General features: G+C 30.6%; 3 protein-coding genes across 3 annotated transcripts; 2 read left to right on the top strand and 1 right to left on the bottom strand.

Moving 5' to 3' along the window:
* The first annotated feature begins 204 nt into the window (after positions 1 to 204).
* On the top strand, positions 205 to 6,845 carry LOC109804964 (Tetratricopeptide repeat (TPR)-like superfamily protein). The gene is made up of 8 exons (XM_020366897.3): positions 205 to 436; positions 1,452 to 1,545; positions 1,630 to 1,680; positions 1,791 to 1,964; positions 3,483 to 3,662; positions 4,065 to 4,184; positions 5,340 to 5,473; positions 6,320 to 6,845. The coding sequence occupies exons 1-8, from the start codon at positions 291 to 293 to the stop codon at positions 6,393 to 6,395; spliced, it is 975 nt and encodes a 324-aa protein (XP_020222486.1). The 5' UTR covers positions 205 to 290; the 3' UTR covers positions 6,396 to 6,845.
* A 2,685-nt stretch (positions 6,846 to 9,530) lies between these two features.
* On the bottom strand, positions 9,531 to 12,266 carry LOC109788564 (protein IQ-DOMAIN 19). The gene is made up of 3 exons (XM_083059515.1): positions 11,597 to 12,266; positions 11,033 to 11,263; positions 9,531 to 10,562 (listed from the first exon to the last, which is right to left on the bottom strand). The coding sequence occupies exons 1-3, from the start codon at positions 11,993 to 11,995 to the stop codon at positions 9,906 to 9,908; spliced, it is 1,287 nt and encodes a 428-aa protein (XP_082915641.1). The 5' UTR covers positions 11,996 to 12,266; the 3' UTR covers positions 9,531 to 9,905.
* Positions 12,267 to 21,845: 9,579 nt separating this feature from the next.
* Positions 21,846 to 25,280, top strand: LOC109795431 (uncharacterized). The gene is made up of 6 exons (XM_020354936.3): positions 21,846 to 22,101; positions 22,391 to 22,543; positions 23,655 to 23,735; positions 23,828 to 23,953; positions 24,343 to 24,438; positions 24,972 to 25,280. Exons 1-6 carry the CDS (start codon positions 21,960 to 21,962, stop codon positions 25,046 to 25,048), a joined length of 675 nt encoding a protein of 224 aa, XP_020210525.1. The 5' UTR covers positions 21,846 to 21,959; the 3' UTR covers positions 25,049 to 25,280.

Genomic DNA, 25,280 nt, shown 5'->3' with positions numbered 1-25,280 from the left:
AATCACATTAAATCGATGGTGTGTATTTATCTCAGTATATAAATTTTAGATATATTATTAGTGACTTAATGAATTAAAATAATATTTTTAAAATTATATGATTAAAAATAATAATTTTAAATTTAAAAGATGAATAATAAATTTACTCTAAATTTAAAATATTAAAAATTATTTAATGATAAAAGAAAAGGGTTTGGAAGGAACAAACATCTTCGTGGTAAACCCTACATAAAATTAGGAACCAGAATCCCAGTTCACAGGTTACAAGGTTCAAACTACAAAGATCATCGATGGCAGAAACGAAAGAAGGGTCAGGTCCGGAGATGTCTCTGAAGGATCAGGGCAACGAGTTTTTCAAGTCAGGAAAGTATCTCAAAGCTGCTGCACTCTACACTCAAGCCATCAAGCAAGACCCTTCAAACCCTACTCTCTATAGGTACCATTCTTCTTTCAAAATTTTCACCTTTTTTCAGTTGGGTATCTTTCTTAGCATCTTTCAATTGGTGGGGTTCAAATTTTGCTTCTGCATTTTGCTTTTCTCGTTTATTTTGTGTCCCTTCTTCTGAAAACTAAATCACAAAAGGGATTCTTTTTTTATTTTTTTTTGTTATTTTATATTATTTGGTTTTTCAGTTATTATAGACTGCTAACTGTCAGATTTTATTGCCATTTTACGATGAGTTTCAGAATTTGGCCTTGTGTAATTTGGGTTGGAGTTAGATAGTTATATCGCATAAGATGGGGCAGTTGAATAGAAAAAGGTTCTCTTTTCAATATTCATCTAGTTTCTTTCAGTTAATTGTGACGCTGTGTAGATTAGTACACTGGATGTACTGAGCTTTAAGGTCTGTTTGATACTGTGGAGAGAAAGTGAGGAAGGAGAGAAAAGTTTGAAATTTAAATTGAAGGGAAAGTGATAGGAAAGAAAGTTTTAATTTTTTGTTTTTAGAAGTGAACATACCCCAACGAGCTCTAATACCGGCCGTTGGGGTGGTAGGTTGGTAAATAGCACTACTGTGATAGATCCTGAGCTACAAGGAAGCAATGTGTCACACTTTTATAGTTTCTATTACTGCATTGTAGTATTAAACACTGAAACAGTGGCATTAATCCAGATTATTGGCCACTGATATAATAATCCTGTAGATGCTTATCATGATAGAGTAGTCGGAATATGAGGGTGTCTTTGAATGGTTTAACTATTTCATGGTACCCTTTTTTTTTCTGATTAATTTTCATTTGATATCTGTATTTGTTAATTTTTCATTAAGTTTAATTGAGTTTCATATCTCATGAAATGTGTTGTGTGGCACTTAGAAGTTACTGACTTGTTCTTCTTATGCAAGTTGAGTAGTTTGGATGATTGTTTTTAACATGTGAGATATGTCACATGCACTCATTACATAAACATCTTGTCCTGATGTAGTTTCTATTTATTCATTGTCTGCCAGTAATCGTGCAGCAGCATTGCTACAATTGGATAAGCTTAATAAAGCTCTTGATGATGCTGAGATGACAATCAAACTAAAACCTCAATGGGAAAAGGTAAATGTTTATTTATTAATACTTATCTAGTGTTTGAACCCTTGTATTACAATTTTCAGTAATGCTGCTTGAATACACTTCCAGGGATATTTCAGGAAGGGAAGCATATTGGAGGCCATGAAACGATACGATGATGTATGTATTTAATGTAGTCTTTTGCTTAAATTTGATTGGAAGCTATTTTTTCTGCTGTATTTTGGGATTTTGACCATACTGTGTCTGCTTGTGTGACTATTTGTTTGTAGGCTTTAGCTGCCTTTCAGATAGCATTGCAGTATAACCCACAAAGTCAAGAAGTATCAAAAAAGATAAAGAAGATAAACCAACTGGTGAGAGATAGCAAGCGAGCTCAAGAAGTGGAGAACATGAGATCCAATGTTGACATGGCCAAACATTTAGATACATTGAAACCTGAAATGGTTAGTATGCATGTAGTCCCATTCTATTCCTAGGAGTGCTCAACATGTATGTGTTTTTTTAGATTTTCTTTTGCATTAATTAATATATGATGTGAAAAGGGTGAGGGAGAAAAATGAGAAAGACAAAAGGGAGGAAGAAATACAGAAGAAAAGGGGAACAAGTACACAAGGGAGAAACAGAAGTTTAGGAACAATATATATTTTTAAATTGAGTTGAAAGTATCAAATTCAGTTCATAGCTATCTGTATCTAGGTTAACCACATAGTTATCAATTCCAAATAATAGTGCAGAGTATATGTGCTGAAATGCTACCTGATATTGTGTGCTGTAAATGGCTATGGTAATCCAGCTTGATAACCAAGCAATCCAGAGTTACTATAAACTCCCAATAAACCTGAATTTATTAACACCAAAATGAATAATCAATAGATACCAATATATTCAGTATTGTTAGATCTTCAGAGAGATTATCATGCTTTGTTGCAATATTCCCGGATCTTTGCGTTTTTGGCTTTTCCCCTTTATGTCTTTACCTTGTCCGTTTTCCCTTGAGTATTACTTTTCATTTACTGTTGTATCTTTCTCTTCTTCCTTAATAAATTAATTGTTCATCAATAGAAAAGGGGCCAACTGGTGGTGTTGGAAGAAACATCAATAGTAACAGTTTTTAATTTTAAAATTCCTTGTGACCGTGAGTACGAAATCAAAGTGAAGGATGAAAAAAGTTGGTTTAACTTCGATAGGTTTTGCATCAACCTTATTAGTGTTTTTGTTCGTTCAAGTGTTTATGTGTGTGCATGCTAGTCTTGAGCTAACAACCACAATAATGATCAAGAGTAAAATAATTGAAAAGAAGGGAAGCAGAAAAACATAAGAAGGTTGGTTGAATTAACTTTTTCTCCGCTTTAATACTTTTTCATGGATCATCTAACAGATCATGGATCATCTTTGAGACAAAAGTCTTCTAAAAGCTTAAATAATATCCAACAAACAATCACAAACACACAATACAAATTGCACTCATCATAAATGTGAGGCAACATCAAAACTTTCAAACATTATACAAAAGTGTCTTCAATTTCTTAATCTTATTTGGTCCATCAAAGCTTGCCTTTAACAATAATCTCATATTTTTACCTTTTATATTTCTATCACCCGTGTCTGCACCAAGGTGGGATTTACAATTTTGACATCGTTGGTGCTGTCAGTCATTTATATGACAATAAGCTGTAGGATATCAACTCATTGAAAATTGATTAGTTCATTCATTCATTCAAATTTGATTGAATCAACAAAGACTCCAATTCTCAAAAAATAGAGAAAAACACCTGAAAAATGAACTTAGAACGATGGAAATATATCTCTTTCCTTCTTTCTATATTTTGGTTTCCTAGATTTTTATTTTATGTTTCTGTTAACTTTGAATTCCTTGTTTTTTTAATTTTTATTTTTTATATATAATCATGCATCATTTTAAAATTTCGCTAGTGAGGATTAAAATGATCTCCCACATGCAGTCTGGAAAGTATGGATCTGAAGAATGCTGGAAAGATATGTTCTTATTCCTTGTTGAAACTATGGAGACTTCTGTAAAATCATGGCATGAAACTTCTTCAGTGGATGCTAGAGTTCACTTTCTTCTTGATATGGAAAAGACACAGACCGATAAGTATGCCCCAGTTGTGAATATTGATAAGGTATATATTTTCTTGTTAAATCTTTGTACAAATTGCTTTGGGGTTTCCTTGCTTTATGTGTGTTGTGATTCAGGAATTGTGTGTATTGTTGTACACATATCAATCTTATTTATAGAGTGAATACAATAAATGATAGAGATACTAATCTCTAATATTATGGAAACTAATCTAATCATATCCCTAATTGATAGTGAGGATAATAACCATAATATATGTATCCACAATATCTGTAATATATTCACAATATCTGTAACAATGTGCTTGGATATATGGCTTATAAACTTTATGCATAATATTCATGCTTATTTAGCCGGTCTTTGTTGTTTGCTAATGATTAACTCAAATATTCCCTATAAGGTATTCTGAGTTCTAATCTTTTATTTTTCTCATATTCTTTGCCAGGCCTTTGAATCACCACATACACATAGCAACTGCATTTCATTTCTTAGACAGTACGCTGAGGAGTCTTTTTCCAAAGCAGCCTGCTTGGTGACTCCCAAAAGCATCATTGCTTATCCACAGGTAACTTTTGAATTCTTAATGTATTGAGGATTGAAACTTCCACTTCAGAAAATGTAGATGGTTAAGAAATTCCACTGTTAAATGGGAAATTTTGTTACAAGATTTGGGCTACTTTGGATGTACAAAAATGTTTAAGCTGGATCAGGTTATCAGTTTGGGTGGACCCAGAATGAGTGTATGATGAAGATAATCTTATCAGTGTAGGTAATTCAGATGCTTTCATTTCTATTGGTGAGTTGTGAATTTCATGGTGTAGCACTGCATGAAAAGAAAATAGGAAGAGGTCCATAGCATCATTCTTTTAGTTAAAATATTGTGGCACTTGATATCATTAAAATTTTTTTATACATTACATACTCCAGACATGGCCACAATGGGGATGGTAAAAGAGGGACTGAAGGGAAATGTTTTCCATCCGAATGGTTTATATTCACTTTTACAATATAGATTTGTGTAACCAATAGAATCAAATACTTATGAAGCCGGACCTGGTGGTCTCAGTAGGAAAAATGGTTTTTGGTTACTGATCATCTCATTACATAAATGATGATGATGATCTAGTAACTCATGAAGGGTGTGTGGGTTTTGAAAAATCGAAATAGGCAAAAGAAATCAAAATAAAGGTTCCCCCTCTCTTTTCAATAATATTTCTTTTGTAGTTTAAATTTCCTGTGCAGGCTAACACGGAAGGTAATAGCTAGAGATTAGCTTTTTCCTTTCCATCCCCTCTTCTTCTCTCCCTTTGATTCTTTCATTCTAAACTAGTGCCCTCCTTTGGGCTGGTCAGGATAATAATGCAACAATAAAAAAGTTTGTTACTGCAAGATGGGATTAACTACATGGACTGAATGATGCCATTGTTTTTGTTCAGAAACCTTTTTGTATGGCCATTTATATCTAGTTCTTTTTAGTTGTTTCTATTAGAATTTTCTTGGAGCTATCCGCCACTTGATCAATCCTTCTTTTTGGGGCCTCTACTGGTGCATTACTTGGCCAGAGATGGGTTAATATTGTTTATACCTTCATTTGCTATTCTTTTGACCATGTAAAAGCTAATTTTTTTGGTGTGGCTTAGATTGCCTGCTTTTATACTCATTCTGTTAGAATTGCGAAATCTGAATGTCCACAGAATCGATTAACATTCTATGCCTGCAGGTCTGGAAGGGACAAGGATCAAGAAAGTGGAAACATGCCCAGAGTGATGGTTTCTTTGTTCAATTTGAGTCACCTTCCCTGCGAAAGCTATGGTTTATACCCAGTTCAAATGAAAAGGGACAGACATTGTGCAGGTTTCTCTCCCACTATCTCTTGCTTACACTTATTTACTGAATGTAAGTTTTGTAATTTATGGAGGGTGATATTGCAAGGAACGATTGTTCTTCTATTAAACCTAAGAAAGACGAGGATAGATGCTTGTTCCCTTTTCCTATTACTTCCTACTTATCCAGTAGGGTCATATGCTGGTTTTGTTAATCTAATTTATCTGCAGAATTATTAGTATAAAAACTTTGCTATTATATACATTAATATTGTGACATTTGGCATTCCTTGTACCCTACGTTTGGTCATATAGACTTAGGTAGTGTTTAACTCGGCTTATTTTAGTCGTATTTTCTTTTTGAACCAATATTTTAGTCTTGGTTTAACTCAGAAGTTGACCCGATTTTTTATTTTTTAAGAAATAAAGCATTTAAAAATGCGTCTTTTCTCAATGAAGAAAACTTTGAAAAAGGAGCTTTGTCTTTAAGAGCTTTTGACTTCTACTTCTCCTTTTCCTTCTTTACTTCAAATCCCTAGATTTAAAGACACACTATCCAAGAAATTTTAACTAAAACGTAGCTCTTATGTTTAAAAACTCATAGAATTACCAAAAAAGTTTTAACTATAACTTTTAAAGCTATTATTTTAACTTTACTGTAACTTGTGAGCTCTAAAAAGTAGTTCAAACACCACCTATTGTTGTTAGGTATTAAAGATTTAAACCACTAGGGTCTGTTTAGTGGGGTGGAGGGGGGATTTGGAGTAAATATGTACAAAATCCTAAGTTCGAACTATGTTGTCATCATTGTTGTAATTCCCACGGATCAAAAAATAAAGAGATTATAAAATTAAAACTATTTTGTGTTTATGTTCAGGGATCCAGAGGTTTTGGACATTGGTGCACATGAAGTTCTTCCCCGGTTATTCAAAGAAAACATGCCCCGTTCTTAGAGTACTTCACTGGTACTTGGTGTATATTTATTCCATAAGGTAAAAATGACAGGCTCAGACGACGGTTTGCATGTTCAATGAATACAGATACAATTTGGTGCCGATGTTTTGTTGTCTTGGTATGTGACAAATGCTGGCAGGATGTATGCTCCATAATTTTGTGAGATCTGTTTATTTATTTATTTAATTATTATAAACTATCCAATCCATTAAGGACATGCATTTTTGGTAATCTTTTTATTGTTTGTTTGCTCTTCTCTGTTCTTGTGGTTTGGAGACTTTGGCATTTAGTTTGTTCACTTCAGATGACTCTTCTTTGTTGCCAAGGCAAGTTTCAAGTAGTCAGTCAGCAATTAGCATAGGTATTTTATCTGTATTTTATTTTGGTCCAGATATGAATATTGAATTTGGTGGTTAATGTTCAGTTTAGATCAACAATTTGTTTTTGTACCCTCTTTTGTTTGTACTTCATAGAAACTCAGAATTGGTCAATGAGTTTTTGTTCTCTAATGATCCGAAGGCAAGAGTTACAGAGGTGATTCAACAAGCTCGGGACCTCTGGTTGTTTGAGTTAGTTTAATGCAGAGGTTATGCAAAGGGGTTGTAATTTTAACACCCAGAATCAAGAAACTTGCGAGTCTTTGATTCGATTTGTAGACTATTCGTAAACTTTCAAGAATTTACTTGATATAAAAAATAATATTAAAAAACCTATTAATGACATATATGCATAACATAATACATTCAATACAAAAATACAACTTTTCAACATAACAAAGCAAGGTAGCAAACCATAAAAACAAAGTGTCATAGTAGCAAACTAGTGAAGTTGCTTGAGATAGCTTTTGCATTAATGATGTGATTCTGCTGTTGAATATGGATCTCTTATGGATTCAAATTAGAACAGAAACTAGACATGGATATATGGATTTATCAAAATTTCATAATTTTTATTATATTTTATTATATATGTATATTAAAAGTTAGTAACATGGTAATTATTATTTTAGAATGTAAATATATCAAATAAATATATGTCAATTATTATATATTAATCACAATATTTCTAGTTAGTTTTCTATGTATTATATTATAAACTTGTGTCAACACTACTCTACCAAAGAAAATATTGTTAAAAATAGGAATATATAGGTGTATATACATATAATGACAAATTACGAGTCCCAAATTATTGTATTGTATTAGATATCTGAGGTCTTAAACAATTTCTATATATACTCATGCCATATTGATTCTATTTTATTTAGTTTAAACTTTTTTTTTCTCATCCACTTTTTAAGAGTCATTATAAATCAATATTGAATTTGCTTTAATTGATGTTTTAATTACGCTAAAAAAATTCATTAGTAGTAGTATAAAGGGTTTGGACTCAACAATAGATTGATTAAATAATTTAGAAAGTACATAGAAAGATAAAATATCTAAAAATATATAGAAATAATATAAAGATATAGAAAATATTATTAAGATAAATTAATAAAAATACTCTATTAAGATGAAAGTGGCAATCAAAATAACATGTTTGACTAATCTGGTAACCCTCAATCAAGTCGTGTTTGATAGAATTTTCATATTAAAATAAGAGGGACATTATAAAATGACAAATAAATATTTTTTATTAATATAACAATATTTTATATATGTTTTAAACTGATGTATCGACATAATATAGAATAATTTGATTTTTATATTATAAATAAATAAATACTTATTTGCCTATTATTTAAATGTAATAATGTCTGATTAAATAGTTCCTATAGTTTTTTCCCTTATAAATGTGTGAATTCAGGTGCCTTGCAAAATATATGATAAACATATTCTATTTATGTTTGGGTGGATTTGAAAACAGAAAAAAAAATAAGATGACAATTTGAGTTTAAATTTTGGTCATGATAATTGACGTAAAAGATGATATTCTTTTAATGTTTTTTCTCACACACATATATATTATTGAATAAGGTTTATGTAGGTCTAAATAATAATTGGGATTCATTATATACGATATAGGTTTTACATTATTTAGTGGAATTCATATGAATTTAAAATGTTACCAATTAAGAATGCTGAGAAGAGTACGTTTGAATGTATGTTATTGTTTGATTTTACCAAAAAAATATTTGTACTACTGGATTAGCTGTGATCTTTATTGGACTTTTGAAACTTCTAATTAAAGCTACTTGACCTGTAATTCGCACAATCGTGACAAGCCAAAATTTTTTGTTGAATTTGCTTTGAAATGGTCTTTTTGATTCTATTTTATTTTAAAACATATCTTAGATATACAAAGGGTCGTCTATGATATCTACATATAAATTGTTATCATTTAATTATTTATTATGGTTTTTCATTTTTATTCTGTAGAACATACAAATTGACCCTTTTATGTTTATTTAAAATTTCACACGACTATTTTTCTTATAATTTTATATTAGTTTACTTAATATATTATTTAATATTAAAAGCATATATGTTACTATTTCCGATTCAATGCTTTTACCAGTCCAATGGTCGAGCTAATTTTGAAAATGTTTGTTTGAAAGAGAAATAATAGCAAATATACTTTTGAAATTCACTTTCTACACACTTTTTTTAGTAGGTGAAATTCATGTAAGTTTCTAGATACTGGGGTTCAATTCCCAAACTAGTGGGACCTCCACTAAAACATGAATTTCAACTCATTTAAGACTTGATTTTTAAAATTAAGTACTAACAAAACACATTCTCTAACATATTTTTATTGTTGACTAAAAAATACAAAATCAAAGATAGAACTCATTAATTAAAAAGTTAGACTAATATATTTTTATTGTGTTACTGTTAGGTAATACAAAGTTAAAGTTTTCCACCTTCTAAATTTTGAGATCCAAGGTGATGAATTAAAATATCACTTAATACTTTAATACTGTAGTCTAATTTATGTCCAAAGGTTTGCTAAATTAACAACTTATCTACTGTTCTAGACAGAAGAAAAAGATCAGGGAAAGAAAGTCCTCCTTAGCAAACAACCACCATGGTGGCAAATGATTGCTGTGAGGAAATAAGCCACTATGTAAAATTTATACACAGTTCATAAACCGTTAAAACGTTCTCTCCACAGTGTAATCCACAAGACAATAAACACAAGAAGAAAATCTGCTAATTTTGATTTCAATCAAAATCTCAGAATTTGTAAATGCAGAGTTTGTTATTTATATTTTGAAGTCTAAAAGGTAAAGAAGGAACCCTGGATTGGAAAAGGGGTACCCTTTGTTGTAGTGGAAAGTGCATTGTGATTACCTATGTGCTATGTCCATGAGCTGCAACCAAAAACAAACAAATATAAAACCTTATCAGATCAAATAGTATTACCAAATAAGTGACATGACTTGGCCTTTATTCAAGACTATTACACATGATTCCTTGAGCTGTTTTTGTGTTGCACTATCATTCAAACTTGTGGTGAAAACATGTCACATGATGAGAATGGTAAGTAGCATAGCAGTACTCACATCATGTGCAGTAATTAGAGTTTGTGAGTACTGTACTTGTAGAGCCACTCTCACTGACTATGGACCTGTCAAGCTTTATTGACCATGGATATTGGTAGTTTTGGGCAGTGACACCCACATGTGAAGATGATCTTTGCATCCTCACTGGCCTTGGGACGTTTCTTCCTTCCACTGAAGCCCTTCGCCGGCTCGGTTGCCTCTCGTATGAATCTGGCCTTGCCTTTGGTGCACTCTGTGATCTGGCTTTAGCCCTTGATGATTCTGTGTTAGCCATGTAGTTTGGAAATAAAGGGTAGTCATAGGACATGGTTTCTGTGTAGGATGGTCTAGGGAAAGCAAAAGGAAGCTTTCTGTTATCTACTCTTGACACTGCTGAGTAGTAATAGGGACTACTTTGTGCTGTACTGAAGGAACACTCCTCAAAATGTCCACTGCATGCTCTTGGACTCAATTCTGTTAGTGTTGATGGTGCTGGTGATGATGCATTGTAGTTTTCTTCCTTTGAGTATGCACCATTTGATGAATAATAAGCAGAAAATCTATGCTCAGAAAGCTCACGCTTTGCAGTGCTGCTTCTGCCTCTTGAGTTGTTGCCTTTGGATTCACAAACAGCCATCTCCACAATCTTGGCATTCTCTTCCAAATCATTGTCCATTTCCTTCATGAACAAAAACCACATTCTATGTCAATGAACATAAGAACTATCTCTGCTATTTTTCTTTTGGTTAGGCTAGAGTAAAAACCTTTTTGGATGCCAGTTATAATTACTTTTGAAAGCTTCTCTACTAAATATAAAGAGATTTTTCCAATAAAAAACTCTAAAAAACTTGTATTCAAACAGACCCTAAATTATGTTAGTTTTCAAATTCAACATTGCAGGATATTTACCCAAAAGAAGTGTAATTCTTTTGCATGAATGGAATAGTGCCAAGCTATTTTCAATCTTCATATTCATAGAATGCTTCACCGATTAATTAAAAATGGAATATTATCATTTTCATTCTACCTGACTCAGAAAATTATCATCCTCTATATGGACAGCAAATCAGAAACTTCTCATGTAAAATTTCAGTTTTCAACCATCATTCCACAATTTGAAAGGTAGTTAACAGCAGTTATTGAACTCACATTATACATATTCATGAAGGTTTCCTGTGTGGTTATTGTGTAGGGTGATAAGTTTAGATCAGCATTTCCTTCTGACACCATCCGCGCTCTCTGAGCACGAGCCCTGGCTTGTGCTATGACCAAAGCCTGCATGCATCTTAGTGTCTCCCTGGCCTGTTTTCTCACCAAGTGACCCCTCACTAGTGCCTGCAACTTCACTAGTCCTCTAAGAGCACACAATGCTTTTCTTGCCTGTTACACAAACGTTGAAATATTAGTCTCACACACACCAGTATTAGTTGTCTAGTCTATCTTTTACACCAAAAGGACATGTTTGAATAAATTTCTCTACAAGTTAAAATCAGCTTATGCATGAGTTAAAAATAAGATTTTAGACAAGTTAATGGGAGAAAACTTTTACAAATTAGCTTATGTTTTTAGCTTATGAAGAAACTTATTTCTTAATACTAGTATGAGAAAAAGTTTTCTGTTTTCTGAAGTTTATACAGAAAAGAAGTAAAAAAACAAAACAAAACAAGAACAGAAAACATTTTGTTAAACAAAACTCTCCCAAATGTAACATACCAAGTAGGACCTAAACACTGACTGAATTTTAGTGGCTGCAGTCTCTTCGATACTTGTTGTTGATGATCCATTGGAATGAGGAGTCAAACAGATTACAGCATCAGGTGCAGCAGCCACCATATCATGATTCCTTTGATCATTCTCAGCATCTGTGGCAGTATGAACTGTCACTGAAGCAGTGACACCACCAGATTCTGCAAGATTCAATTCCCTAGAAGCTGATGATCTCCTGAAACTCCATCTTCTTTTTTCCTTGGTGGTTGCTGAAACTGGAGTGGTTGGATTTTCTGCTGCTGAGCCATTTGACAAACACAGGTTGGTGGCACATTTTTCCTTCTCTTTTTCTCTGTCTCTCTTCCCTGTCAACAAGCTCCTAAGCCATTTGCCTGTCCTCCCCATCTCTTTCAAGACATGGATAGTGTCAACAACTCTGAAGAAACTAACAAAATGAAATATAAGATTTCTTCATATCTGTTTTTGACGAGTTGCTTTCAATACTATGGTCCCCATCCCATGCTAAAAATAGTTGAGCCTTTTCACAGCCCCTCAGCTTTTTATATATTTTCATTACTAACTATCGCTTTCAGAGTATGTTTGGGTCCCTGTGCCATGTAATTAGGTAAATCCTCTGCTTGTATAAGAAGCACAGAAGCAGCTTCCAATGATAAGCCAATTGCCACGTCCTTGAACACTAGTGATACAGATCCATTGCCTCCATTGAAATTATATAGATACATAGATAAATAAAATGAGAGGAATCTTATTATTGGACGACATTTATTGAAAATAAAAATTTTGGTGCTGAATTAAGATATAGACTCAATAATATAATATTATTAGATGTGAGACTCACCAAAATAATAAATTTTTATTAATATAAAGTGTTGGGAGATTCATTATACTATTACAAGACTTTAACACTCTTATATACAATATGTAATAGGTGAGGAAACATTTTTTTTTAATGTGAGAATGAGAAAAATAAATATTGATTATTAGATATGATAATAAATGGTTGAGATTAAAATATATAAATAATGTTGATTTTTTAAAAACTTATATGATAAAATAACTTGATAATTTAATCATTAGTGATGAAAGTTGAGATTAATGTACGATGACTTAAATTTGATCCTTGTTATTATTATTGTATACAATGAAAAAGACTCGATTATTCATGTATTGTATGATTTAATTTTATCCATTTAACTTGTATTTTAAAAAATGACATTCTCACTTAATAAGTTTGTATGTAGATTTATATTTGATTAACGTAAGTCATATTATCATAAACAAAAAGTTTGTATATAGATTTTTGAGTTTCCATGGTTGTCCCCAGAGGTAAAGAGCAGGATTCGTTGGTTACCAAGTGTGTTTTGGTGATTTCAATTGTCGGTTAATGTGAAATGGGTTGGATCAGAAACCATGTGAAAGGTACGTCAACAACAACTGGCAGAATCCTTCTAAAATACTCATATTTGGGCAGTAGAATTTGGCTACTTGTGGGTCCTTTTTTAAGGTCCATGATGAACCATGGAGTCTTTGTGGACCGGGAAACACTATTAATAAGCGTTTTTTGTAGGGGTCATGCAGGTTTTCACGTGCCAATATACAATCCATGAAATTAAGTGTTAGAAATTTTATATTCACTAGTAATAGAGCATATATTCACAAATCAACTTTATAAGATTAAATTAGTCAAATTAATGTATGTGACCATCATCAAGTTATAAATTTATTGTATAGGGGTACCTGGTTGAATCATGTTTCTTTTTTTTTTTTTTTTTTTTTTTTCACTTGTTTCTGAATTACCTAACCCGGGTTGTCTTGATGTAGCAAGACACTGTGAGAACGAAGTAATCCAACTATCCAATACATTTCCAAAATTCAATAAGGTTGCATGGATTCAAGAGCTTTTATGCTCTCTGCTGAGCAGAATGTGTTACAAGTTTCCTGGGACACTGCTTAATGACCAGTAGAAGTAGAATTACTTCAAGGGGGTTATACTTTCTATTTTCTAGAGACCTCGTTTTTTGGTAAACTCTTGAATTATTTTATAATATAGTTGTGGTTTAATATTTCTCATTCCAAAAAATGTGAAGAAAAATTGTCAATTTTTATATTTATTAGCCCAACTCTTGACTTTGCCTTGTTGGCTCCTAAATACCCACAAATCACACACAAGTTGCAATTGATTTTGTCAACATACAATTCAATTAGTTGATGCTACACATCAAATTTCATATTATGCTATAGTACCCATGAGTGAGTGAGGGCCACCATCAGTACCACGTTTTTTTTAAATAGCTAGACTAATTAGCTTAGGTGATGTCCGAAAAGCACTCATACTGTTTTTCTAAAAAGAAAAATGTACGGATATTAAATACTACATCATCCATGTACCTTAACTCCGTTGAGTATCAAAGTACATTCAAGACAAAGAAAAAGATAACATTTCGGTTGTAAAGGATGGATTTTTCAACTTTTTGGAAGATATATAGACTATACAAGAAATTGAAAACTTCGCTTTCATTGAGTAAATAAAAAATGTAGTAGTTGTAAAGTATGTGTGGATTTTTCAACTTTTTAGAAGATGATATATATTATTGAGTAAAAAACATGTAATACGATGTGATATAATTGAAATATGATTATGTTTATTAAATGCGTGATCAAGATAAATTTGTGTGGATATTTATATTTTTGAAAGGATGTTTAATAAAAATATAATTTTTTTTAAGAAGTTATGATTTCTGAAAATCATAAATATTAAAAATTATTATTTTTAAAAATGATTAAAATCTGTTTGATTTGGTTGATGATAAATATTTAAAAAATATTTATATATTATAATTTGATAATCAAATATTTACAATATTTTCACTTTCTTTTGGGAACAATTTAGTTGAAAAGTTGTATAAAAACGTTTTTGAAAAACAAAATTATTTTATCATTTAAATAATAAAGAAAATATAAGGAGAATTTCTTATGAAAGTAAAGATAAGATTCAAATATGCACTTGCTTTCGGTAGGAAACATCTTACGAAAAAATAAGGAGAATTTCTATACTACTCATCAATATTTGAAGGGTTTTGGTGTAATTATGTTATGTCATTAATTTTGATCTATGTCATTCTTTTAGATTTTAATACAAAATATTATATTTTCAATTCAGTCATTAAATAATTATATTAATTTTTACTTTTAATTTTATGGAGTAGATTCAAATTGAAGAAATTTTATCAGTCATGTGAACAAATTCTAATGAAAACACAAGGTGAAGTTGAACTCAAAATAAATTTTTAAGGCATTATCTGTTGCACATATATGTGATATTTCAAAAGGAAATAGTCTCACATTGCTTGGTCCACCTATATGTAGAGCCTTTATATATTAAAGTGTTCCCTAAGCTTCAAAAGAAGCAAGCAATGGGTAGTGGGCTGTGAGCTCATTGTAGTTCAATTTTGTTGATTTGATTACATTAAATTTTTCTTAAAATTAATTAAAGAAACCTTATCCGAGAATATGACCGTTTCTCCATTTCAAAATTCAAAGTTGATTCTGTTTATCATGTTTATCAAATTCAAAATTCAAACTTGATTCTGTTTATCAAATCTTTCTTTAATTATACAGATTTATCGGGTTAATTTCCAGGAAATTTTACTAACGTAGCTGTTCAGTTTCAATCGGTTTCTACGTTATCAAGTACCGCATTAGTTTTGATATTATTTGTTAAAAACACATAAGAGCATCTACAATGAAAGTTGCTTTGGATTAGAAAACCATGCCCTTTGATCAAAAAACTGCTTCCTTTGATTGATCAAAAAACTCCATCACGCTCCAAACTTCTTTGATAGTGAAGAATAGTAAGATTTTAATGTAAAATACCCTTTGATCGAAAATTTCGTAAAACACACTTTGAGGCTTTGATCATAAAATCATGTATAACACCTGTTGACGAAAAGTCGCATACAACACTTTTGATCGAAAAACTGCACCTTCAACAAATCCAACAATTTTAAACCGATAATTATTTTTTGAATTTAAAACATAATAAACAAAAAATCGAACATACATAATATAAAAAATTAAATAAAAATAAAAATTATTTAAAATACTGATGTGATTTTGTTAAATGACGTATATTTATTTATTTTATTAATATACGTCACAGAAGATATCAAAATTCCTTAATATTTGAGAATACAGTAGCAACTAAAAAAAAAACCAAGATGAGGCATTGGTATATGACTTAGGCCTTCTTCGATAGTTACCTCAATAAGTGACGGTTATTGAATCCATTTACTCAAAAACTACCAGCTAGCTTAGGATATGCATAGGAACTGAATAGAGTTATCAGTAATAGACCCATGTTTGGTACATATTATGTGCAAAATACATAAAACAAATTGAAATTACAGTCGGTGGGGAATAAAATGCATGCAAATAATGTACTACGCAAAAGGACAAATTAAGTCTGTTTAAGCAGTGGTGGTTTACACATGGCAATCAATTTAATAGGGATAGGGCCCATCGTACCTATAATGGAGTTGTGATTTGTGTTGTTATATGTATCACATATTTGCTTAAATAAACAATAGGTTGGCAATCACATGGCATGTTTTTATGTTTATAACCTCTCACCATTTGACTACTTATTCTATTGAGGCAACTAAACTTTGGGATTTGACCCATTTACTTCCCTTAATCTCTATCTAATTAGCTTTTTACTTTATATTATCACCATGCAAATTCCCTTCTACAGATAACTCTTACATGTATGTGATGTATCACGTGGTGAATTTCTAGGTTCATGTGGGTTTCAAAGCATCATATATATATACCAATGCATGTGAGGAATTTCTTGGCCCTTGCTCTAGGATCATGTGTGATGAGGCTAAGGCTATGTATATTTTCATTTAGGAGAGGCGTGGTAGTGTGTGGTGCTTGGACCATTCCTCCATAACTCTATCTTATGGCAATGCGCATGCAATTTTTTTCTTTCCATCACTTCTAACAAATCTCAAACATGTGATCTGGACTGGACATATCTGTATGGAAGTGTTGGATTCAAGTTACATTTTGCTATTCTCGAAATATGGAGGTAAAGATATTTATTCTCATGTTCTTATAAAAAGTTATAAGAAAGTATTTTTTAATATAATTTATTTTCAAGAATATAAAATATTTGCATCTGATATGATTTTCATTTCCATGATGAAACATGGGTATTTTATATTCTCATAAGAAATTATTATATATCAACTAAACATGTTCATGAGAATGAGATTCCTGAGTACAATATTTTCGAAAATGAGATTATAAAAATATGATACTATATCTCAAAACAAAACACCTTTAATATCAATAATTCCTGTGAACATGTTTATATGTCTGAGCAATTGAAGGGGGGCATGGAAATGTTGGTATTGGAGGATCTAATATAGAGCAAAGAGTATGTAAAAGCATGTTTGTGCATCCAAACCGGATTTGGGCCTTGTGGTCCATGATGCTGGGAAGGGTGCTTCAACCATTTACCTATAAATTGACTCCCAAAAAAGAGGTCATGAGTTTAGGGTTGGGGAGAGTTTATAATGACTGTTTTAGCTTTAGGATATATACCCGTAAAATACCTTTTGAAAAAAAAAATTATATATATATATATATATATATATATATATATATATATATATATATTTGTGTGTGTGTGTATGAGTGTGATTGAAGGTTAAAATTAAACTCCACAATTTATTTTACATGGATATATATGTACTTTATTATAATTTTGTACGGAAAAAATATGTGACATTTTTTAAAAATATTAAAAAAATGTTATTGTTTCTACTTAATGGACATGAATAATTAATAAACAATTACAAAGAATATGTTTTAATCTGTGCAAAATCACGACATAATGAAAATATCCATGTTTGCAAAAGTTATAGGAGCTCAAAATTTTAAAAAAGAATAATAATTACAAAAATATAAAGAAGACATTGACATGTGCGGATTTCTTTTGTATCTTATATTTTTAAGATGACTAAAATTATTACAATAAAAAATTAAGAAATATTTACTAAGGATGTGTTTAATTAATAATTAATACCATGGAAAACCACAACAAAGTGAAATTTTGAGAATAATTTCTACTTTTACATTTTCAATACATCATATTACGATCCTGGGAGAAACTGGCATTTACTATTTCAAATGTTTGTCTCATTCTTATATGGACGACTATGTACGTCCCTCTCACTTCATTTATGTGTCTATAAAGGATTTAAGATAACATTGAGTGAATTTGTTTTTGTTGTGACTCATCCCAATTGTATAGTGAAATTTAGAAAATAAACTATAAACTAAAATAATAATCAGTGATTGAAAACGATTAAAATTATACTAAAATACATGTATATATTAAATTTATTAGTTACTAAATTTCTTAAGTTGCCTATTAATCAGTGATTGAGAACGATTAAAATTATATTAAAATACGTGTTTATTAAATTTATTAGTTACTAAATTTCTTAAGTTACCTATTCGGATTCTCTTAAAGATTAATTGAATTATTTTCTCAAATTTGAATTTAGAAATGGTTATAGAAAGCTTATGTGATGAACCTATACTTAACTTATTTTATATTAAATAAATTGATCGTAAATTTGTAACTTTCAATGAAAATGTTTAAATCCAGTTAAATTTATTATCCCAATTAATTATATATTTATATAATACTCCCTCCGTTCCTATATATATAAGAAATATAGGACAAAAAAATCACAAAAAAACTAAGAAAATGTCATTTGAACTATTAATTGTAATTAATATATCCTAAATTTAAATTTTATTACTAAAATATTCATACAATTAAATGCTTTAAGAAACTAATAAGAAAAATTGGTCAGTGTTTCTCTCTTAATAAATTGGAGATATAAAAAGAATCTATTAATTAATACAAATAAAAATATGACTATGTTTTTTATATCTAAGAACAAACAAAATTATACTTTTATTTCTTATATAGGAACGGTGGTAGTATAATTTTATAATATAAAATTGTCAATATACTTTTTAGTGGGAGAGTGCACTAGATCACTTCCCATACCAAACAGATAATGGATTAAATAAAATATCTTAATCATACAGTTATATATACAACTGAGTGATAGATATAATAGGTTATACAAAACAACTGGCAGCCTACTACATCAATACTACAAATAATAAGCTCCCTTGATGCTTCTCATCCAAAAGATTGTTGATTGTCTCGGCTCAACACCTACTCCGGATTTGCTCCTATACTAAGGTATGGTCATCACAGTCTCAACCACAAGAAAAAACATGCTAGAGTAAGCTCACAATAATAAACATCACTAAACAACATCAATATACAATTAAGCAACAATAGAATTCAACTTTTTAAAACTTTCATCTATAAAACAACACAAACAACTATAGAACATCATAATAACATCCACACAACATCATATGCAACATCAAGTAATGCATCGTCACACATATACAACTAGAAGATCCCCAACAATTGAGGTTGAGTAGTCTAAGAGGCATAAACCCTATCGAATCCAGCTTTAGACCCATCTCAATCATATCAGGTATAGGACATTGTTGGATGTGCAATTCTTCAAAAAGAAGAAGCAAGCAAGGTGAGTGCACTAGTCACAAGGAGGTTTCCTTGTTGGAAGTGATTAAGGAGAATGATTATCCAATTAGAATCTTGAGAGAGAAAAGAGAGGATTCTGAATATAGAATACGCATACAACTCAAAAGTGGACGAATACACTTGTTAGGACCCTTAAATAGATTTAGGTAGCTTATGGGAAAAGTTAGGCTAACCATGGGTTCAAAATGAACCATGGTCTCCTAGTCACGGTGCTAGGCGCGCCAATTTGAATTTGAATTTCAAATTGGTGCGTGAATTTAGTTAGACCATGTGCTCTCATGTGCAACTAGATCTAAGAGGTTTAAACAATACATTTGGATGTCATTTGAACTACATTATAGTTTTAATTTGGCTAACCTATGTGGGCCTCGCATTGCCAACCACATGGTGTCAAATTAAAACCTAATGTGGTTTAAATGACATGAAATGCATAGTTAACCTTAAGGCCCATTATGCAAGAGAACATAGGCTACTTGGTCCAAAAATATAAGGCCCAAAATATAAGACCAAAGAAATACAAGTCCAATCAAGATTCAAAGTCCAATACTACAAGGCCTATAATACAAACCTAAAATAAAGAGAAGTATTGGGTTTTAAGTAATAGCCTAATTCAAAAAAAAAACTTAGGCACACTAACCTCAACACAGACCCAATCTTCCTACATCCTCCTAACCATGACTCTAGTGGTGGATCCCTTGCCTAAGCCTCCACCATTAATAGAGGGCTAAAATTTAAACTATAGAGATTAAAAAAAATTGAAAAAAATAAGTATGAAAACTAAAAAAATTTACTTTTAATTATAAGAACTAAAAAGTAAAGTAAATAAAATTATAGGAATTAAAAAATTATTTTAACCTAAAATTATAAATTTATTAATATACAAACTAAAATATCAAGAGAAATTCTACCATATCCTTATAAACTTAAAGAGTTATAAAACTATTGATTTTTTTTTATGCTTAAGAAAAAAGAGACGATCAATACCTCTTAATATTTATTAAAAAATAGTAAAGTGTGTGGTTATTAAAAGTGAATGATAATTAATAAAAAAAAATATTATTTTTTAATAATAAAAAGGTACAATAATTTATCAATTGTGGAAGTCAAAAATAATTACTAAAAAGAGTATTTCTTTATATATTAATATAAATATACTACATGAATGTTTGTCTTTTAATACGTTTATTTTTTTAATTTAAATATATATATATATTTTTTAATTCTTAATATATATGTAAAATCTTTAAATTTAATAAAGATATTTTTTATGATATTATTAACCATAATTCATTGTAAATTTTAACATCGTAATTTGTAATAAGAAAGTGCATCGCTTGAAAAAAAATTACTCCCTCCGTTTTTTTTTCATAGTCGTTTTGTCAGAGTTTGTTGTTTTTTTTTCATTGTCATATTACTAAAATCAATGAGTTATTAATTTTTTTCTTCCATTTTTACCTTTGATAATTAATACATGTTTCCTGAAAAATGTGTGTATTTATTTTTAATATCTACCTAATTTTTCTCTAACTACTCATATAAAGTTAATGTGCATTTATAAGAGCAATATGTTGCCAATAAAATACTATAAAAAAACAAAAAAAAAATGACAACTATTTAATGGAGTAGTTCAACAGTCTAAAAAATACAAAAAAAAAGAAGGGTAAAATAGGAAAGTAAGTAATAAATATTTTTGAAAACTAAAATATCAATGATTTTCTTAATTCCCGTGCAAAACCTTAAACGACTATGAAAAAATAAACTGAGAGAGCTTTTATCCCTAAAAGACATTAATGAGGTGGGAATGAAGGATGGTTAGAGTAGCGGTCATTCCAATTTTTCAACACGTCCATCATCTGTCGGGAATAGACATTCGTTTTATTTTTCCACTCCTCATTAATAAAAGGGTATGAAAATCAAAGGCAAAGTGATACAAATTCAAGGCATTTAGAAACAGAATAATTTTACATAAAATAAGAGAAGAATATTCTCTCTTTTTTTAATAGTCGTTTTGTTAAATTTGTTTTTTTTTTTTCATTATAACTTTTCTAAAATTAATAACTTATTAATTTTTATTTTTTTTATCTTTGATAATTAATGCATATTTATTAAATAATGTATCTATTCATTTTTTAATGTACTTATTTCTTCTCCAACTATCTAAAATATATAACAAGAAAATATATAATAAATATTTTTAAAAAAATATATATTATTTTAATTATTATGCACAATAAAAAATAAAAAAATAAAAAAAACTAGAAGGATTATGCAATAAGAAAATGAAAAGGAGTTGAGTTTGACATTGGGCGGTTGCATGAGCAAAAAGAGGTTAGTACGTGGACCATCAAAATTTGTGACACAAAGAAGCTTGTAGATAGTCAAACACTCAACTTCCAACCACCCACTGTGCCACCATTATTATTTACACTAACCGTCCTTCTCGGACCATTTTTCTCTAAAATAAGATACTATTAAACAAAATAAAATTAATTAAAATTTCTTTATATTCAAAACAATAAACATGTTAAATGGAGTTATATATATATTGCATTTAAGAGAATATCTGTAGTACTATGATATCTCACATTCGAGAAAACAGATCATTTTCACACTTGTACACGAGTCATTAATACACAAGTACCAAATATCTCACCTTTGTTTGCTTTCTAGTGTTAACTTTTTATGTTATGTAATATAAGCCCTTCCCCATTCTCTGACTTGAAAATGGCCTTCGCAAGTGTCATAGCTCTTGTTGCATTTCTTCTTCTGCAACCTCTTTCATCTAAATCTGACTTCCTTTCCCCTCTGCTTGCTCCCATCTTTGGTTTGTAACCATTTCTTCAATAATCTCTTTTGCTGCTTACTATCTGTTTGTTGATTTTCATTTCCCGGCTTGGGATTTGGATGGATCTCTCTTGTTCTTGAATAACAAGATGGTGATAGATATGGTCCTTGCATGCAAAAATATTGTGTATTTTTATGTCCATGTCTTGTTGATCCAAATCCTTCATAAAAGGGTGTTCTCAAGTTTTTTTTTTTTTTTTGACAGCTTGGGAATTCTGAGTTGCTTTAACATGATGTATATTCTTTGTTTTCATGTTAAATGGGTTCAGATAATGTTTGCAAGGAAGTGGAATGTGGAAAAGGAACATGCAAACCTTCTAATAACAGCTCTTTCTTCTTTGAATGCGAGTGTGATCCGGGTTGGAAGCAAGCTCTTTCCAATGAGACGGACTTGAAGTTTCTTCCTTGCATAGTTCCCAATTGTAAGATAAGAAAACAACTCTCTTATGTTCAATATTATTGTGTTGTTCTCTATTGTTTTAATATTGACACTACCTCTCATAGGAAAAATATTTGATGATTGTGATTTTAAACCAATAGGAGATAAAGTGTCAGAATGTGTGTCGCCAACATTTCTCGTGGTAACATAGCAGAACATGGTTATTTTGCAAAGAACAAGTTGCTATGTAGTTTGTTTACTTTTTGGTGTCTAGTTTGGTTGCATGTGGTTGAAAACGTATGTTGTGTTTGACTTTGTAACAAGAAAAAGGGTAGGGAGATAACTTGGTGGAAATTTCACCAAGAAGAATACATCTTGCTTGAGGGGTAGCGATTTTCTTCATACACTAGGATCCTATCAGTGTTGTTCCTGACTAATATGTTGAAGAAATATGAACACAAAATATTAACTTTTTTTGAGTATTAAATGAAAAAAAAAATATATGCATTTGTTTTGAAAAGATAAAAGCAATCAAAACTATCTGAAGATTTTGAATTATTCTTTTTATAATGGTCCAGTCCACTGTCGCATAATTTCCAAGATGATTAATCTTAAATTTGCAAGAGTGTAATGTAATCCCATTCTAAAGTTGTGGGAGTAGAGGTTTACTATAATATGATAATCTGTTCGAAATTTTCATTAGCTTTGAGATAAAATTAAGTACAAATGCAAAATTGTAATAGACTAATCCAACACAACTGAACCTTCCATGCAATGCTTGTGGCAAATTGTTTCAGACTATAATTTTTGTTTATACGTTTAGCAAGTGCCAAATGGAACTCTAAAACTTACTAATGAATTATGAATGACAACAGTGATGTTTCTGTTGCAGGTGCATCGAGTTTAGCCATTAGCTTATATAATAAACATAGACAGTCACTATTGTATTAAGATTTCACTTATGATTGAATGGTGTTTGAGTTTTCTTTGTGACTATTAAAAGTACAAAGAATGCTAGCAACAGACTTGACCCCTGACACACTTTCTAATATAGTCTCTTACTGGGTCTAACTAATTTAGAGTGTTACTAGTATTTCTCTCGAAAGTATTTCATTTTCTCACATGTTGAAACATTTGCATGAAATTCTCTGTAGGTACACTGGACTACTCTTGCTCCAAAGCCCCTGCCCCTGTTCAAGATAAGACACCGAAATCCAATGAGTCAATTTTTGATGGTAATTGAAAGATATAACTATATGGATCTCATATTTCAATGTGATGTTTTTTGGAGATAGCATAGCAATTTGTTGGTGCCTTATTGTTGTAGCTTGCCATTGGGTTGATTGTGGAGGTGGCTCATGCAACAAGACATCCATCTTCTCCTATAATTGTGAATGTGATGCTGGCTATTACAATCTCCTAAATGTCACTGCCTTCCCTTGCTTCATGGAATGTAAGATTAAAAACCTCACATATAGTTAGTGCCATTTGTTTTAAGGGAATCATATGTTCTGTGGTTGATGTTGATGCGGAAAAATGTTTTGATCTATGGGCTTATTCAAGTAAACTTCTCTAGAAGCACTTTTAAGAAGAAAAAAAAAATAGGAAGAAAAATTGAAATACACTTCTCCATAAGTTAGTTTATGCATAAGTTAAAATAAGATTTTGGAAAAGCTAACGAGAATTCTACAAATTAACTTATGTATAAGTTAATTTTACATTATGAAGAAACTTATTTCATTTTTTTTCCTAAAAGTACTAGAAAAGTCCAACCAAATAGGTTTATGTCTCATTGTAAGTAGTTGAAGATAACTTACTTGAGATTTGAAATTTCTGTTCAAGGTTCTATTGGCATGGGTTGTTCTGAACTTGGAATATCAATCAAAAACTCATCTACTTCTGCACCACCAGCATTGAATGACAACAGTAAAAATGAGGGTAAGGCCACAACTGAATGACTAATTCAGCATTTGGTTTTTCCGTACCTTGCTTATCAAACAGAAGTTTTGTTTGTTGTATAAGTTGGTCTTCATTGAGACCATGCATGTGTTGTTTTTTTTCTAAAATCACAAGAGAAACTGAACTTTGATTCAATTAATAGACCTACCTTAAACAGTTGAAAAGTCAGACTTTCTTTATTCTTTTGCCATGAATATGGTCCTATTGTTATCAAAATTGCAATTAAAACTGTTTTCCTAACTTGGTCAGAAATTAATTTGTCAAGCTATATATTGTAAGAGTAAATAGTACATGCACAAAACGATTTCCAAACTAGCATTCAATCTATCAAAGGGGTCTAGCTTATTTTGTTGTGCATTATGCATGAATTGTTATAAACTTCTTGGTATCAAGTCTGATTTTCACATATCAAAAGATAAAACTAGCATTTAATTATAATCTGTCATATATCATAATTCCGTTGACTTTTTCAATAATTATTTTTTGTTATTTAATATTTTGACTTTTATCAGGTAGCTCAATTTTACGAGGAAGTTCACTTTGGCTGGTCATGCTAGTTATGTTCATGACAATGCTCCAATTGCAATAGGATAATTGCAGGATGATTTTAGCAGTACTTCATTAATTCTATGCTATTAATTTCATGAGGACTGATGAGTGATGACCATATGAATAAGGCATCACATCAGGGTTTAATACATTACAGTTTTAGTTATGTATATCTAGTACACGATTTGTCTTCTTTTTTTTTCTTTCTATTCTCTTAACACAATTATTCCAGAGTATATTAATGTGATGAGATTGTTGTGAGTCTTGCAACA

This window comes from Cajanus cajan, chromosome 7 (assembly GCF_000230855.2).
Source record: "Cajanus cajan strain Asha chromosome 7, NIPB_CcT2T_4, whole genome shotgun sequence".
In the NCBI taxonomy this organism is placed as follows: Eukaryota; Viridiplantae; Streptophyta; class Magnoliopsida; order Fabales; family Fabaceae; genus Cajanus; species Cajanus cajan.
The sequence above is the reverse complement of the archived record's forward strand: the minus strand, read 5'-3'. Positions and strand labels throughout refer to the sequence as shown.